General features: G+C 39.7%; 1 protein-coding gene across 1 annotated transcript in view; it reads left to right on the forward strand.

Annotated features, from left to right (window-relative positions):
* Nucleotides 1-2,268, forward strand: part of CCDC83 (coiled-coil domain containing 83) — a 45,374-nt gene extending 43,106 nt beyond the window's left edge. Inside the window, exon 11 of the mRNA XM_078058647.1 lies at nt 2,041-2,268. Within this exon, the coding sequence (XP_077914773.1) occupies nt 2,041-2,202 (162 nt within the window). The 3' untranslated portion in view covers nt 2,203-2,268. The remainder of the gene's footprint in view (nt 1-2,040) is intronic.
* Nucleotides 2,269-18,869: the final 16,601 nt, after the last annotated feature.

An 18,869-nucleotide genomic window follows, 5' to 3' on the forward strand; every position in this document is an offset into this window, starting at 1 on the left:
ATGTAGCTCCTGCATCTGGAAGAGGAAGGAGCACCACATTGTAGGAAAGGCATGTGGGACAGGATATCTATTAGTATGGCCCTCTTTGGAAAGTACAAACTGCCACATATACCATATTAGGTGAAAACTGGAGTATCAAGGCTTTTTAATTTTAAAATCTTTTTGCTACATTCCAATTACTCCCATATCCACCCCTTGACATTTTCATTCTTGGTACTACCAATAACTTTAAAAATTCTCCTAGAACTTAAAGTCTGGTAGGAGAAAGAGTGCTGTATGAAAACAGAAGAAACTGAAAAAATCAATAAAAGCCATTTTAGATAACCACAACTCAGTCCTGCTAACATCAAGTGACAATTTAAAGACTAAAGTTCTAGTCTCTATTGCATTCAAACACCACCATGGGGGTCTTGAAATCATGACACTTGGTATGTTATCATGACCTCAGGCTAGTGGACAGTTGTCTACAAAATTCCAAAATCACATACCATTTGGGTGAATGAAAGACCTTCTTATTTTCCATGGAGGTTTTTGATGGTGGAAATGGCACTGTGTATGCTATGGACTGAACTGGATCCCCATCCCCACTCCTACACCCACCAAATTCACATGTTGAAACCCTAACACCCAATCTAGAGATAGGGTCTTTAGGAGGTAATTAAGGTTAAATGAGGGCAAAACGATGGAGCCCCAATCTGATAGGACCGTGGCTTGTAAGAAGAGGCTCTGTCTTGTAAGGACACAGCGAGAAGGCAACCATCTGCAAGCCAGAAAGAGAACGCTTACCAGAACTCAACCATGCTGGCACCCTGATCTTGAATTTCCCAGTCTCCAGACTGTGAGAACTAAATGTCTGCTGTGTAAGCCAGTTGGTCTACGATATTTTGTCATGACAGCTTGAGCAGACTCTGAAATATGTTGGAGACATCCATCAATTTGTTTTTCTCCTATCTTACATTAATTGTAGCTCTATAATTACATATTTTAAAAACACAGTAAATTAAAAAAAAACAGTAAATACAACTATAAGCATTTTTGAGAAATAAAACAATGCCTTCCTTTTTCATTCTGTGATTTTCCTAAATTCTAATAAATGTTTCTTGAAAACCCCACAACATGCCAGGTACTTGTTAGATGTTTGGGAATTTATGGGGAGAACAGGAAGAAATGAAGTTTCAAAGATGCCTATATGGCAGGCCCTCCCCTCAAATTGTTTACATGCTAGAAGACAGATTAGAAAATCACTAATTACTGTACAAGAGGAATGTAGCACCTGTATCTGTCTCCCTGACCAGTCGGTCTGTGACCTTATCATTGCACCTCAGCACTTGGTTACAGGGCCTGGTACAAAGTGGGCACTCAGGAAAGGTTTGCTGAAATGTTGAAGGAATTCAAAAGAGAGAGCTATGGCTTGAGGAGGCTTCTAAGAGGAAGGCATGCTGGGTAGGGTCTGAGCTGTTTCAACCCAGTATTGGGTTGGCTGGTATTTCATGTAAATTACATTTCTAATTCCATTTGCTGATATCTTAAACTATAGTTAGTTTGGCAGAATATGGTCAGTTTTACCTATACAGTAGCCAATGGTCCTGTGAAAAGTGAAAAATTCATGGAGAATTTGCTTAATATTAGAATATATATATAGTCAAAGTGATGTTTACAAATCCTTCCCATTGTTCTTGAATAATATAGAAAAGTCTGCTGTGGTTATATCCTGGCCAGCAGAGGGCTACATATATACAGCCAACACTTTCTTCTACCAATTAAAGACTTTGAGAGAATGTATTTCCCCACTCTAATTGGTGCCCTCCACCCTACTCCCCAAAAGACAAGCCTTGTTGGCCTTGCTGCCTGCTCTTTGGGAGATCTTGCCTACCATACCCCACTGGGTATATAAACATATTTCACATGTTATTCAGGCAATTAAGAGGACAATGAAATCTGTCAGATAAAGGCCAACTATAATAAAGGAAACCTAACTATTAAGACTGGTAACTTGGTTGGATAACCTCTCCTATTCTCTTATGTGTCTGTTCACCATAGGATTATGTAAACCTGGGTCCCTTGCAAGTGAAGCTCATGAGTGTGGAGAGCAAGAAAATGCCCATTCATTTTCAAGAGAAAGAAATTCCAGTCAAATGCTATGAAGATGTCAGGAGCCCAGAAAGCCGCATCACATATAAAATGATGAAGTCTTTTCTCTAAGACCAAATGCTGCAAAGTAAAAATAACTTTTCCTTACAAATGTTCATTGGGAACTGAAGTGTATTATTTGCCCATTTTATTTACATTTTGGTTTGTTTTTAAGCCAGTTGTTATTTCTAAAGGTCATAATGGCATTTAAAATCAAAGTTCCAAGCTGTTCATTTACCTGCATGACAAAAATGAGAGTACACTTTATATTTCCATATCCAAGTATTCAGAAAAATGATAATGGGCCCAAGATGAGTCTCCTTACCACTTAAAATCTGCTGCTTCATCTATGGTTCCAATATGAAACAGTTCAGTTAGAAGCTTTCTAAGACAAATTCAGAGACTTGTATAGCACTGGCTACACAGCTTTGCCTCTGAGAGCACTGAATGATAGACAGCCAGTCCACAATTCAAGCCTATTCTTCTTTAACCTAACACTATTTATAATAAATATAAAACACTTTAGAAACAAATGAATTTGAGAGTGGTAATTTATTATATAAAAATATTCCAAGAGTGAGATCCCTCTCCTCTCAGTTCTGTTAAGTCTAAACTGCTGGGGGCACCTGGGTGGTTCAGTTGGTTAAGCAGCAGACTCATGAGTTCGGCTCAGGTCATGATCTCAGGGTCCTGTGATAGAGACCCATGTGGAGCCCTGTGTGGAGTGCCGTGTCCAGCCCCACATCAAGCCCCACATTGAGCCATGCGTTGGGCTCCAGGCTTGGTAGGGAGTCTGCTTGGGATTCTCTCTCTCCCTCTCCCTCTGCCCCCCAACCCTCTCTCTCTCAAATAAATAAATCTTAAAAAAAAAAAAGTCTAAACTGCTGAGTCCCTGTTCAAGACCATTACCACTTCCTCTTATGAGTGCCACAAGCCAAGGCTATGACTGTGCCTGAATTTGACATCAACCTTCCATTTTAAAGCTACATTTACTTATAATGCTTTCTACAAGGAATATCTTTTAAATATAAGGCCAAAGATAAAGAGAAAAGCAACAAAGCGAAAAGCCAGTTTGTAGGGTTAATTAAAGTTGATAACCCCTAGTAAGACTAATCAAAAAAGAAAACAAAAAACAAATGAAAAAGGAAATATCACTACAGATTTTACTAACATTATGAAAAATATCATAAGAGGAAATTAAAGGAAAAAACTTTCTCAATAAAGTTGACAACTTTGATGAAATGGAAACATTTCTTGAAAAACATTTCTTTCAGGAGGAAACAAAAATTCTGAATAGTCCCCAATCTATAAAAAAAGATCTAATCTGTACTTAAAATTTTCCCACAAGGAAAATTTCAAACCAAGATGGCTTGCTTTACTGGTGAATTTCTCCAAAGATTTCAAAAAGATGTAGTAGCAAACATACACAAACTCATTCAAAGAATAGAGAAAAAAGAAACACTTCCAAATCATCCCATGAGGCCAATATAATCCTAACACCAAAACCTGGCAAGTCATTACAAGAAAAGAAAATTACGGCCAATATCTTCATGAATATAGATGCAAAATCCCCATAAAATATTAGCTTATTAAATCCAGTTATACATATTTCATGAATAAAGAATGCAAGGTTGGTTTAACATTCAGAAATCAGAGTGGAAATACAAACAGAACCAGTGGATTAAATCAATGTCAATATCCTGCTTGTGATAGTGTACTATAATTTTAAAAAATTACATAAATTGGATAGAGAGTACATGCTATCTGTTCATATTATCTTTTTTTTAATTAACATATAATGTATTATTTGTTTCAGGGGTACAGGTGATTGATCACTCTTACACAATTCACAGCGCTCACCATAGCACACACCCTCCCCAATGTCCATCATCCTGCCACCCCATCCCTCCCACCCCCCTCCACTCCAGCAACCCTCAGGTTGTTTCCTGAGATTAAGAGTTTCTTACGGTTTGTCTCCCTCTCTGGTTTCATCTTGGAAAAACGTTCCATGTTCATGGATTAGAAGAACAAATATTGTTAAAATGTCTATGCTACCTAGAGCAATCTACACATTTAACGCAATCCCTATCAAAATACCATCAACTTTTTTTCACAGAAATGGAACAAATAATCCTAAAATTTGAATGGAACCCAGAAAAGACCCCCGAATAGCCAGAGGGACGTTGAAAAAGAAAAGCAAAGCCAGTGGCATCATAATTCCAGACTTCAAACTCTATTACAAAGCTATAATTATCAAGACAGTATGGTACTAGCACAAAAACAGACACATAGATCAATGGAACAGAATAGAGAGCCCAGAAATGGACCCTCAACTCTATGGTCAACTAATCTTTGACAAAGCAGGAAAGAATGTCCAATGGAAAAAAGTCTCTTCAACAAATGGTGTTGGGAAAATTAGACAGCCACATACAGAAGAATGAAACTGGACCATTTCCTTACACCACACACAAAAATAGACTCAAAATGGATGAAAGACCTAAATGTGAGACAGGAATCCATCAAAATCCTAAAGGAGAACACAGGCAGCAATCTCTTCGACCTCAGCCGCAGCAACTTCTTCCTAGAAACATCGCCAAAGGCAAGGGAAGCAAGGGCAAAAATGAACCATTGGCACTTCATCAAGATAAAAAGGTTTTGCACAGCAAAGGAAACAGTCAACAAAACCAAAAGACAACCAACAGAATGGGAGAAGATATTCGCAAATGACATATCAAATAAAGGGCTAGCATTCAAAATCTATAAAGAACTTCTCAAACTCAACACCCAAAGAACAAATAATCCAATAAAGAAATAGGCAGAAGACATGAACAGACATTTCTGCAAAGAAGTCATATTATCTTTTTAAATTTAATTTAAATTCAATTAGCCAACATATCATTAGTTTCAGATGCAGTGTTCAATGATTCATCAGTTGCGTATAACACCCAGTGCTCATCACATTACGTGCCCTCCTTAATGCCCATTATAATTGCATGTGAATTTATATCTCAAAATTTAAAATCAAGGGTATTATGAATGGAACATAGGTAATCATCATTGAGATGATCTCATATGATCATCTCAATAGGTACAGCATTTGATAAAATTCAATACTGTGATAAAAATTCATAATAGTATGATAAAGCTCTTAGCAAACAAGGAATATCTTAAAAAAAACTATAGCTAACATTGCACCTAATAGTGAAATATTAACCTTTTCCCATTGAGGTCAGGAACAAGACACATATTTTCACTATCATACTTCTACTCAACAGTATTTAATGGAACTTGAAGTTGTAGCCAGTTCAATAAAGGCAAGAAAAAGAAAATAAAAGCATAGAGATTAGAGGGGCGCCTGGGTGGCTCAGTCGCTAAGCATCTGCCTTCAGCTCAGGTCATGATCCCAGGGTCCTGGGATCAAGCCCTGCATTGGGCTCCTTGCTCTGCGGGAAGCCTGCTTCTCCCTCTCCCACTCCCCCTGCTTGTGTTCCCTCTCTCACTGTGTCTCTGTCTGTCAAATAAATAAATAAAATCTTTAAAAAAAAAAAAAGCATAGCGATTAGAAAGGAAGAAGCAAACTCTACTACTTATAGATGTCAAGTTTCTGTACGTAGATAATCCAAAGTAATCTACAAACTAATAGAATTTATAAGTGAATTTTAGCAAAGTCACAGGGTACAGGTCAACAAGATCCATTGTATTTCTTTGTACTAGCAGCAAACAATTGGGAAAAATTTAAATCATTTATAATAACATCAAAAACATCAAAATCAAGAAATACGTCTAATGAAATATGAGCAAGAAGACTTCTATGTTGAAGACTGTAAAACATGGTTGAGAGAAATTAAAGACTTAAATAAATGGGGAATAGAGACATACACCATCATCATGGATTGGAAGATTCAAAAGAGTTAAGATGCGAGTTCTTCCTATATCTGTAGATTCAGTGCAATCTCAAGAAAAATTCCAGCAGGTTTTTGTTCATAGAAATTAATAATCTAACATTATTATGGAAATCTATAACATAGGCAAAAGACCTATGATAGCCAAGACAATCTTGAAGAAAAACAACAGAATTGGAGAATTTGTTACCAAATTGCAAGACTTTAAATATTTAAGACAGTATGGTTTTGGCCCAAGGATAAAGAAAAAGTCCAATGGAACAGAATGAAGACTCCAGAAACCAACCCACAAAATCATTTGATTTCTGACAAACATGCCATTATAATTTGGGGGGAGGGGAGTTTTTTGCAATTAAGAAAAAATGATGCTGAGTCAACTGTATATCTACATAGGGAAAAAATGAACCTTGACACCTACATCATACCATACACAAAAATCAATTCCAAGTGGATCAGAGACCTAAACATGGAAGGTAAAACAATAAAGCTTCAAGTAGGAAATATAACAGAATGTCTTTGTGTTCCCCTTTACATACCCAATAGATCCTTAAAGCCTATGCTTGAATTGACATCTATATCTGGTAGGTGGGTAAATGTGGATTTGGCTGTGCTCCACATGCCCCCTCCCCCAAGTCTACTCCTTCCTGTGTCACCTACTCCCCGGGGGGCGGTGGGGGAAATGCCATAAAAATCACTAATCATAAACTGATAAATTGAATTTCATGAAAATTAGAGTCTCTTTTCATTAAAAGATACCGTTAAGAGTCAAAAGGCAAGCCACATCCTGGGAGAATATATTTTCTATACATATATCTAACAAAGAAATATCTAAAATATATAAAGAACTTTTACAAATCAATAGGAAAAAAGACAACCATTTTAGGGAAAAATGAGCAAAAGATTTGAATAGGCACATCACAAAAGAGTATATCCTAATGACTAATAAGCATAAAAGAAGATTGATATTATTACTCATCAGGGAAAGGCAAATTAAAACCATGAAATACAATTATACATGCATCAGAATGGCTAAAATTAAGTTAAAAACAGCAAATATTGACAAACAAGTCTTGTTTTTCAGCAAATATGGAGCAACTTGAACTCTCATATAATCGTTGGTGCAATCATAAATTTATTCCAAAGAATATGTTTGGCAGTATCTATTAAAGCTGAACATACATATATGTCATGATTCAGCAGTTCCACTCTTGGCTTAATATGGAATAAAAATGAGTGCTTATGTCTACCAGAAGACACAATAACAATATTCCTAGCAGCTTTAGTGATAGTAGTCAAAATCTGAAACAACCCTAATGGCTGTCAGTAGTAGAATGTGTATATGTACACATACGTACACATACATATTTATATATATATAAAAATCTATATATAGAGTCACACAGTGGAATACTATACAGCAATGAAAAAGAATAAACTAGTGCCAAATATAGCTACATAGCTCAATCTTATATACGTAAGATTGAATGAAAGAAGGCAGACACAAAAGAGCACATATGGTATGATGCCATTTACACAAAACAGGACAGGCATACTAACCTTAATGACAGAAGTCAGAATAGTGGTTACCCAAGGGCTCAGATGCCCAGACGATGCTCTTTTCCAGAACAGATGGGCCCCAAGCCTGGGTGCAGCAGCGGGGGTGGGGGTGGGGGCAGCCTTCAGCTACAGCTCATACCCCACCTTCCCCAGACTTACACTGGGGTGGGACTTGGAGTGATGGGAAGGTTTTTAAGGGCCAGGGATGGATCTTTTCTAAATGTTATTACTTGTAAATAAAGTCTATTTTTCTCCCCACCCCCCAGAAAAAAAGAATAGTGGTTACCTTTGTGGTAGGGAATGACTAGGATGGTACATGAAGGAGTTTTCTGGTAATCTTGATCTGAGTGGCAGTTAACATGGATGATTCACTTCATAAACATTAAGCAGGACACTGAAGATTTGTATACTTGACTGATATGTTTTATACTTTAAAAAGTTACCCCCCAAAATGTCCCCCAAATACCTATCTTCCAATCCATTCCATAAAGTGACAGAGTGGAAAGTCCATGCTTACATCTTGCAGTGTGAACAGCAGTGAGAGTGTTTCCTGACAGGAAGGCAGAAGACTTTGTTAGGGTGGTCTTTCAGAGGTCAACAGAAACAGAAATGTCCTTGGAAAAGTTAGTAACAATATGGAGCAGATTTGCCAATTTTCTTTTTAAGAAAGAAAGGTAAACTTTTTATAGATAAGATTTATCTTTACTTTTCTCAGATAGAAAAAAAAAAAAACTTACTGCCTTTCCACTGGGACAAATCAAAGACCTTCCAGTAAACCAACAAACAGAGGCTATGTGACAGCCCACTGGTTTTAGTAGGTCAGCAGAAACTGACATTGTTTTTCTCTCACTCTTGGAAAGGTCAGACCATGAGATTATGAAAACAAGCCAGGCATAACATGGTAGGATTCCACCACTAACTTGTTAGTTGTGGCAGTTTTTACTTCACAATGTGAATTTGAATCGGAAGAAAATATCAAATGGCTAAAAGTCTTGTTTGTTGCCAAGAAGATGTCAGAGAAGAAAAGGCATCCTTTGGAAAAGGAAAGGGAAGAATGTTCTTTCCTTCTGTTAATATCATTTCTTGTGTTTAGAATTTGCAGAATGGGGGCGCCTGGGTGGCTCAGTCAGTTAAGTGGCTGCCTTTGGCTCAGGTCATGATCCCAGGGTCCTGGGATCGAGCCCCACATCGGGTTCCTGGCTCATCGGGAAGCCTGCTTCTCCCTCTGCCTGCCACTTCCCCTGCTTGTGCTCTCTCTCTCTCTAATAAATAAATAAAATATTTAAAAAAAAAAAAAAGAATTTGCAGAATGGCACTGTCTCTAAAAAATCTGCAGGGTTTTTTGAACAACCCAAATTCTAAACAGTGTAGGGTGGGTAGCTTTGTGAGACATTACAAAGCAAATCTCAACAAATTGCTGTACCACTGTGAACTTCTATCAGTGTTACTCACTCGAGCAAGCGTTTATCAAACAAGTCCTTCCAGCCAGGCACTGTGTGTAAGGCATCAGGGAGGCAAAATGAAATTGTCCTTTTCTTCAAGATGCTAATGGTCCAGTAAGAGAGCCTAGTGGCTCTATGAAAATTGCTTTCGCTCTTCATACCAGCAGCAAAGAAGGAAGCAAGAACGGGGGGGAGAAGGCAGGACAAGATATTCTAGGTGTGGCGGGTGGTTGTATTTAACTTGAAATATTCTATTTTTAGCACCCTTAGTGATAAGTGTGGAAAAGAAATTTAAGATGAGTTTGGAAGGATTTTATGTAGTGGTTTCAGTTTTCAGAATAACCAAGCATGTGAGTTTCATATGCTGCCATTCAAGATTTTGGGGGCGGAAGGGTAGAGACTGAGTGTCAGCAGCTTTAGCCTTAGGCTAGGAAATTGCTTATTTGGGGCCAGGAATTAGATAAATTTGAAGAAATTAAAGAGATGTAACGAAATAAGGTAGAGTATGGGAAAACACATTTTGTGGAGTCAGGCTGGCTACCTTGAATCTTGGGCAGTCACTTAACCTCTTTTAAGCCTGGTTTCTGCTTCTATATTACATGAACCTAATTCTCACATTGCAGGATTTTTTCAAGGATTAAAAAGAGGACATGTGGGGCGCCTGGGTGGCTCAGTCAGTTAAGCATCTGCCTTCGGCTCAGGTCATGCTCCCAGAGTCCTGGGATCAAGTCCCACATCGGGCTCCTTGCTCAGTGGGGAGCCTGCTTCTCCCTCTGCCTTTGCCCCTCCCCACCGCTTGTGCTCTCTCTCTCTCTTGCTCTCTTTCAAATAAACAAAATCTTCAAAAAATTAAAAAAAAATTTTTTTAAAGAGGACCTATAACCTGCACACACTAGACATGCAATGTATGACAGCTGAAATAATGACTGGCATTTGACAGGAGTCTCCGGTGGTAAGGCCCAGGATGTCTGGTTGTCTCTGTGGTGCACTCACGTGAAGATATAGAGAGTGCCTGTGCCCCATCCATCACATGCTGTGAGGCGCTGACCAGTCTCTGAGGATGGCTGTATGAAGGGGTTCATTCTGTCCTGAGCTGGCTGGGGGAGAGGCACTCAGCTGCCGCCTGGTGTGAGGGCTCTAAGAGGCCTTACCCAGGATCTGCTGATCTACATCAGGCTGTAAGGACCAGTAGTAAACCCAATTCCAAAATTCTTACGAGTGTGGGGGAGGCAGGGCGGACACCGTGTGTCAGTGGTAACATTTTTGTTTCTTTTTGAGTCCTATAGCCAGACACTAGAGCGATTCAGGGAACAGGGAGGCCAGGGGATTTTTGTGGCAATAAAGGGCTGTTTGTTAAAGGCCTGCTTGATCCTTCCTTGTTTTATTAGAGCTCAACACAACAGTTCTCTGTATTTTTCTTGGAATAAAACTGGCTTTAGCACTAGATGCAAGGAAATGTGCCCTCAAGCAGCAGAGGCTTTCTAAATATTAGTGACTTTAACTAGATTAAGTATTTCCATTTCCTATTCCTGTGACTTTATGAGGCTCAAGTTCCCAGAAAGGCTGCTTTTTCTTTCTTTCTTTCTTTTTTTAAACTATGACTCTTTCGGTTGGTTATGTTTTCGGTCATTCTGTTCTCATGATCTGAGTAAGCGCTAAAAACCTTCAAGATGCTTTTAAAGATTCTTCACGTAGAAATGTTTTGAGGTTTCCAGCAGAGTGAATGAGTTTGAAAGGGACTGCAGATTCAGATATCCTCAGATTCTTGGTAAAAAGTTTTGTCAGCATTTCCTTCCTCAAGCTGGGTGCTCAACTCACTGACCTCTTGCCTTCTTGGGTTTGGGCCATCTTTTTGTATAGTCTCAGCTATAAAAATATGCTAGGCCTTGCAACATTTCCCTCCTAAGAGGAATGAAAATGAACTATGCTGGATTCCCCTCTGTATGACTAACTGAGGTCAGCGAGGCATTTTTACCTTAAAGCCCTCAGACACCAAATCAGAGGGATGGCATGCCCTGGCCTCATTTGAGCTCACGTGAGCTTCACACGGCCCAAGTGTGAGATTCACTTCAATCTTTGATGTCCTTTGACTGTTAGAGTTCATCTTTGCATCAGTTATTTTCTCCTGGCCACTTAAGAAGTGACTTCTGTGACTTTTGTGCTATATGTAAAACTGTCAACGTGGACTACTGCTGGGCCTAAAATCTGGGGGAAGGTGCACATTTCCAGCACGTCTGCTAACACATACTGAGCACTAGCAGTTTGGATTTGCTTCTTTCTCATTTTAAGCATTTGACACTTTTTAAATTTAATTTCTTTGAACTATTTCCATTCTAAAACTATAAGCTATAATTCTTCTTTTAGTATATCTCAGATCTCAACTTACAATATGTGGCATGGGAAGGTTTTAAAGTCATTGATCAGAAAAAGGCTCAAGAAGTTAGCAATTCTTTTAATAAAAACCGTAGGACTGACAGTGCCTGCTAGTGGGCCTTCAGATCTCCTGTCCCCCTCCCACTGTAATAATGCATTGGCTTAGCCATTTTTAGCTCAGTACATGATCACTGAAGTTAAAGACTACTTGCCATATTCCCTTGCAGCGACATGACAAAGTTGTGGCCAATGAAATGTGAGAAACTGCGCACAATTTCTGGGTCCTGTCTTCCTCTCCCTTTCTCCCCACGTCCTCCGTCCTGCTGCAGTGGATTATAAGATGCAAGGAGCGGCCTCAAGGGCTATGGAGCGGCCTCAAGGGCTATGGAGCAGCAAGACACCTACCTGTACCTGAAAGTAGACACCTGCCAGTCCGGTGAGCAAAGCAGCTATGTCGGCTCAGACTTCTACGTGAGAGAGAAAATAAATTTGTCCTGTGTCAATCATTGTTAGTGTGAATTTTCTGTGATACACAAGCCAACTCTAATCCTAATACAGGGACAAACGTGAGTATTTACCTCACAAGAAGTCAATGTTTCCGATAGGAAAACATAGTCTCTAAGACACTAAGCAAAACTTAGGTATTTATGTTTTGTTAAAAAGAAAAAAGTGGCGGGAGGTGGCTCCAATGACTTTAGAAAATACTCTGCTTTATCTGAGGGCATCTAAAGCTGCTGACCTAAGTACGCTCAAATGAGTGGGGCTGGCTGTTTTCAAAAATGTGTGTGTCACACCAGACTCTAGATTTACTTCAGCTGCCGTAGAACCAAGGACTCCTGCTTGTGTGAGGACGTGCGGGGTTAGAGGTTCGGAGTTTTGCTTTGGAATCTGCTCCCGCTACCTCCAGCAGAGCACTGGGCTGACATCAGCACAATGCAAACAGGGCAGGGTGAACAATCCCAAACACTGACGTTTTAAAAGCCTCTTCAGTAATATTAACAATAGCAAACACTTAAATGTGCTTATTATATGCACTTCACATATATTAACCTAGTCAGTCCTTCTATAATATAATGATGGGTCTACAATTATTCTCACTTTACCAACAAGAAACAGGCAGAGGGAAATTTAGTAAATTTCCCAAAGTCCCCCAGCTATTAAGTCAGAATTTACACAGATTTTTACCCTCAAAACATCCAGGCTCTTGACCACAAGCTAGTCTGTATCCCAGTTAAGTGTATTGAAACTTTATCACAGGATGTTCTAAATGCCTCCATTTATTAATCCATTAGCTACAACAGTCCTGTGAGGTAGGCATCATTATGCCATTTTACAGATGAAGACACTGAGGCACAGGCAGAGTATATAAGCCGTCCAAACTCAGATTTACACCTACACATGGCTGCAGGGTCCCCACTGTTCCCACTGTCTCATCAAGCAGCAGGGGCCTCACTCAGTGGTGGAAATGCTCTCAGAAGGGAAGAATGCTCTTCATCGAGGAATCTCATGCAAATTGTCCTCTGTGTATGTTCCTACCCCAGGCTCTCTTTCCTCACTTACCCCGTCTCATCTCCAGTCCTAACCACTCAGCATTTCTCTTGCGAGCTGCTTAGCTCATTGTCTCTTTTTTTAACGTCCTTAACTTCTACTCCAAGGAATTAACATTACTAGTGCATCCTCTTTTATCTTTGAGGTATAACTGACAACATTTAAAACTAAAGTATACGATGTGATAATTTGATATATATATTCTTTGTGAATGGATTCCTCCCAGAGTTATACACACATCCCTCACCTCACATATTTACCTTTTTGTCGGCGGTGGGGAAGAACATTTGAGTCCTATTCTCTTAGCAAATTTCGATTATATGAGACAGTGTTATCAACTACAGTCACCATGTTATACATTAGATCCTCAGACCTTATTCTTCTTGTAACTTAAACTTTGCACCTTTTTACCAACCTCTCCTTATTTCCTCAATCCATTTTGTTTCTATTATTTTTCTATTCTGTTTCTATTGGCTCCCCCTGCCCTCACTTTTTTTTGGAATCCACATATAAGTGGAGACCATGCAGTATTAGTTTTTCTTTGTCTGGCTTTTTTCACTTAGCATCCATGTTGTCAAAAATGACAGAATTTCCTTCATTTTTAAGAATAAGTAATATTCCACTGTGTATATATACTATAATTTTAAATCAATTCACCTGCTGATGGACACTCAGGTTGCTTCCATTCCTTGGCTATAGTGAACAATACTGCAGTGAACAGGAGAGTAAGGTATTACTTCAAGATAATGGTTTTGTTACCTGCAGATATATACCCAAAAGTGGGATTGCTGGATCCTAGGATAGCTCTATTTTTAATTTCCTGAGGAAACTCCATTCTGTTTTCCACAGTGACTGTACTAGTTTACATTCCCACCAACAGCACACAGGGTTCCCTCCTTCCCCACATCCTCACCAGCATGTTAGCTCCTGTCCTTTTGAAAATAGTTAATCTCCAGCTCTGTTCTTTTCCTGGTCTCCATTAATCCTTTACTAGCCCTTAAAAATGGAGATATTCTCTGGGGACTCATCATTGAACTTCCCCTTACTTCATGGTTGTTTCTTTGGTAATCTCAATCACTTGTGATGGGTATTCTTCCACATAAACTGTTTTCCATACTTTGGTTTAATTTCTTCAGATTTCCAGAAATGGAACTACAAAGTATAAAAGCATTTTTATGATTTTCTGAAAGGGCTTTCCAATTCACAATGCCCCTAAAAATGAAGAGATGCTAGTTTTTCCCTACCAGGAGTGACAGTACTCAAACGGGCAAAATAGGTAAAAAATATAGACAAAGGGGCAGGGAACTCCAGAATTCTATTAAGAGACAGTAAAGAGGAAAAGTCTGAGCAGAAGTTTCAAGAATGGAGGTGTGAGAAAAGTTGGAACTGCTATAGGCCCTGACCACATGGTGAGCACTGAGCCACACAGGTACACTGAAGGATTGCAACAAAGTGCAGGGTGGAAGGGGAGCGCTGCAGCCAATCAGACACACGAATCCCCATGTGATGGATCACCCATGCTACATTTGGGGAGAAAATTACCAAGTGTAGAAACTTTGTGAAACATGTATGTTAAGGCTTGCAATCATGAAACTATGTCTGAGAAGCTGCTTGATAAATGTGAAACTAAAAATGCCTTGTGGGTCTTCTAGTTTCCCTTAACACAGGACAAGGAAACTGGAGAGTTCCACTTACCTCCTAAATCTTCTAGGACAGTAAAACTCATGTTGATGAATGTAAAGCCCTCTTCTCTGTTGGGTGACTGGTAGAGAATTTTGTTCTCCTAAGCACCTTGGACCAGTATTCCTCCTGTCTTCAGTGAAAACTCCCTCTCTCCACCTCATCACCAGCAGACAAACACTCCTGAGGGGGAAAACAGCTCTTCCTACTTTTGGTTGGCCTGGGAATTGGCACAGCCTGGTAGTGTAGACTGGTTTTTAATCTGGAATGATAGCAATAAAAATCTGCACTGAGTCTCTATTTGTCTACTATCCGCTGATGTAAACCGACCCATGAGAGCAAGGTTGTTTTGTTTCACAGATGGTCTCAAAGTATGGCATCCTACCTACTAATCTGACTTGCTATTCTTCAATATGGGCAATTCCTGATTTTAAACTTACGTGCTATGCAACAATTCAAGGCAAGTTCCCTAGGCAAGACCCCATCCCCAGGTTATTTCCCTGGGTAAATTTCGTAAAAGTGTAATTATTGGATAGGGGTAGAAACTCTCAAGACTTCTGACAACTCTTAAATTCCAACCAAAAAAGCTGTATAGCTTATACTCACCTCAGCTTTAAATTAGCAATCAAACCCCATGCACTCCTGCCTGTGCTGTTACATAAATGCTTTTTGATAGGCAAAATGGCATCCTCCTACACCAGCATACAGCTAAGTGGTTATGAGCAGACCTATAGCCAGACCACAGAGGCTCAGGACTGCAGCTCACTTAGTTGATAAAGATCACACAGTGAGGTACTCTAGGCTTTAGTTTCCTCATCTATAAAATAGATATAACAAAGGTACCTTCTCCATAGACTCGATTAAATGAACAAATACATACAAAAGCACTGAGAATGTCCTTACACTTGGAAAGCTCTATTGTTCCCATTTGAATTTTCTAGTTACTATTAGATTCATTTTTTCATTGATCATCAGTTCTTCTTTGATGAACTGTTTTTATCATATCCTTTCCCTTCTGCTATAAGACAGTCACCTATATTCTCTTCATCTTTCTAATTCTTTACATTTACACTCTTTAACCCATTTGGAATTTATATTGGTATATGTTGGAGGGAATTCTGTCACCCTTCCCCAGATATATGGTGTCAGTTAAAACTGCTTATTAAATAGTCCATCTTCTTATCTTTACTCTTCTGAAATGCGGTCTCTACCACATGGACACCTCAGTTACTAAGTTTACTAAATGCATGAGAAAAACACTTGTATTTCTCCTTTACTCTCATAAAATACTTCTGACACCAGACATGTGGATTTCCCACACCAAATAATTATAGGACACCAGCTGGGTACCCTAGAATTCAACTCTCACACTAACTAGAGTTGGTGCAGACCCCAGAGGTGAAGGGCTCAGTCCTACAAGAAGGCCCACATTTCCCCAATGCCCCAGATCCCGACTTCAAGTCCAGGTTGTCACCTGTACCTCTCACTTACTAGCTATAAATGAGGGTTCCTGTGGGTTTGGCAATTTACTTGAATGGCTCACAGAATTCAGGGAAACACCAAATGTTTGCCAGTATTATAAAGGACATAATAAAGGATAAAGATAATAGCCAGATGTAGATACCTAGTCTGAGAGTAAGTTTCTGTCCCTGTGAAGGTGGGATGCACCACCCTCCTGGCAAGTGGATTTTTTTCACCAACCTGGAAGCTCTCCAGATCCCTTAGTATTGGAATTTTTATGGAGGCTTCATCAACATAGGCATGTTAAATCATTAACTCAGTCTCTAGTCCCTCTATTCTGAAGGATGTGGTTGGGTTGAAGTGCAAGCTTCTCATGACAGCTTGGTCTTTCTGGCGACCAGCCCTCATCCTGAAGCTATCCAGGAGCCCACCAAGAGCTGCTTCATTAAAAGACACCCCTGTCACCCAGGAAATTCCAAGAAATTCAGTAATTTTGTATCAGGAACCAGGGTCAAAGACCAATTAAAACAAAAGATGTTCCTAGTGCGGTCTTAGGAGCTCCATGCCAAGAACAGGGGACAGAGACTTTTATATGTTTTCTATCATTTCTTTATCCTATTGTATTCTTGTTTTTTAGGCCAGTATGACACCAGTTTAACCTCTGTAAGATAAACTGTCGTATCTTTCCACTTTGGACCCACATGTGATATAAATTCTGTCCATCATAAATTAAGTTCTGCGTATCAGAGCAGTTATCAAAGATTAGCTCCTAGCAATAGGTGTTCTGAACACCAAGCACTGGGCACAGCCATCCTTGCTGGACTTATCTGGCATCTTTCCCCTCCTATTGCAGTGCCTCGACCTGCCTCTTCCTGGCCCTTTGAGCCTCCTTTAATATGTAATCACATGGAAGCAAAAAGCTTTTCAGTTCTTACCCTACTTCAGGACATAAATGACCAACGAAGTGCAGATTTCATTTTGTGCCTTTTAAGATGGCCACTAAGTTAGCTGGCAGCGCCAATGTGGTGTGCCAGATGCTTCCATGTAGTGTTCCTGAGAGGCCAAGGAAATCAAATCATTAAGTTCTGCACATTAGTGCAGTCTGGAGTCCAGGTGCATGGTGGGGAGTGGGGATTGTCTATTTCTCTATTGATACTTTCTTCCCTACAGTCCCAGCCAAGGGTCAAGGGCATGATAACCCAGAGCTTGTTTAATTGGGAATACAGGGCAGCTGCCAAGTGCCCAGGCTCAAGGGAGACAGGGAGGGTGCCTGACTGGAATGGTCAGACTGGGTTAGGGTTAGCATCCCGGGTGATTCTCACACAGCAATTTTTATTTCAAAACCAACCTTAAAATTATTTTTGGTAGCAGATAAAGGAAGAGCTATTTTAAATAAGAACTTACTAGAAAATGAAGCTTCTATAAAACTTTCCCTTTTCTCTCATAGCTGTCTACTATCCGTGTAACCTACTACTCTGCCTGAAGACAGTCATACCTGCTCCGTCCCCCAATACCACAGAAAGAATTTTACACTTTTGACAATGTGGGTAGTTTCATCCTGAATAAATACTACACCTGTATGCCACACATCAATAACAAACGGGACATTTACTAAGTGCTTACACCAAAATTAGAAATACTAGCTAGAGACTTAGAAAACATTCTTTTAAAGATTTTATTTATTTGACAGAGAAAGAGAGAGAGAGAGCACAAGCAGGAGGAGCGGCGAGGGAGAGGGAGAAGTAGGCTCCCCGCTGAGCAGGGAACCTGATGTGGAACTCGATCCCAGCACCCTGGGATCGTGATCTGAGCTGAAGCCGCCTAACCGACTGAGCCACCCTGGCGCCCCTAGAAAACATTTCTGATTGGTGACACACCAAAATGGAAGATGATACTGCAGCCTTTCCATTCAGAGCCTATTCAGACACCTGAATTCCAGGCCAGTCAGATTCATGGAAGGTAGCAAGTATGGCTGAACAAAGAACTAAGCTATTTGCAGTGGCCATTGATGGAAGCTGTGAAGCTATCTTTTCTGTAAGGTAAGAATAAGTTCATCTGGCTGAGTGCTGTCGCCTCTCCATTCACTCTGTGACCCAGCCACTGCCGAACACATGGCACCACACTCATTCTGAATGTAGAGATGTTTTTCTCTCCACTGAGTGTTAAATAAGCATTTGTATCAGTACTCTGAATTCTCAGAATTTGGAAACATGTTTGTTGATGACAATGAAGAAGGGAAGAGACTTAAAATTGTTTTAGTTCAAGGAGAAACTTACCCCATAAAGGCCTCTTTTCCAGGGGTCATGTTTTGTTTGTGGAGAAAAAATTCCTAATCTAACATAAGGCCTCTTCCTAAATATGGACTCTCATAGTCACTGGTTAAGAAAAGGATATCTTTAAGAAAATTTTGAATGATAATGTTAAGTAAACAGCAAAAAACTAATTTTGAAAATGATTTGCAATGAGTACAGCTGCCCTCTGCAGCTAATAATCTTACCTCCCTCTGTAGCCACTGCCAACTTGGTAGTTGGGTACTAAGATGGTGTGGGCATGTGCAGGTTTAGAACCTAATACAGTTAAACATACAACAGCTAATTTACCTCACTTGTTATACTGTGATTAAACCTAATATGATCATGTGTTTTGTATTTTTCCTTGCCCATGATGTCTGGGCATCAGAGCAGGAAGCAGGAAATGTGCTTCATGGAAGAAGACCATGCGGGAATGAAGTGTGGTTATCAGTCTCAATGCAGAGGGACGCAAGTCCCTTTTTGGT

Source organism: Halichoerus grypus, chromosome 11, assembly GCF_964656455.1.
Source record: "Halichoerus grypus chromosome 11, mHalGry1.hap1.1, whole genome shotgun sequence".
NCBI lineage: Eukaryota > Metazoa > Chordata > Mammalia > Carnivora > Phocidae > Halichoerus > Halichoerus grypus.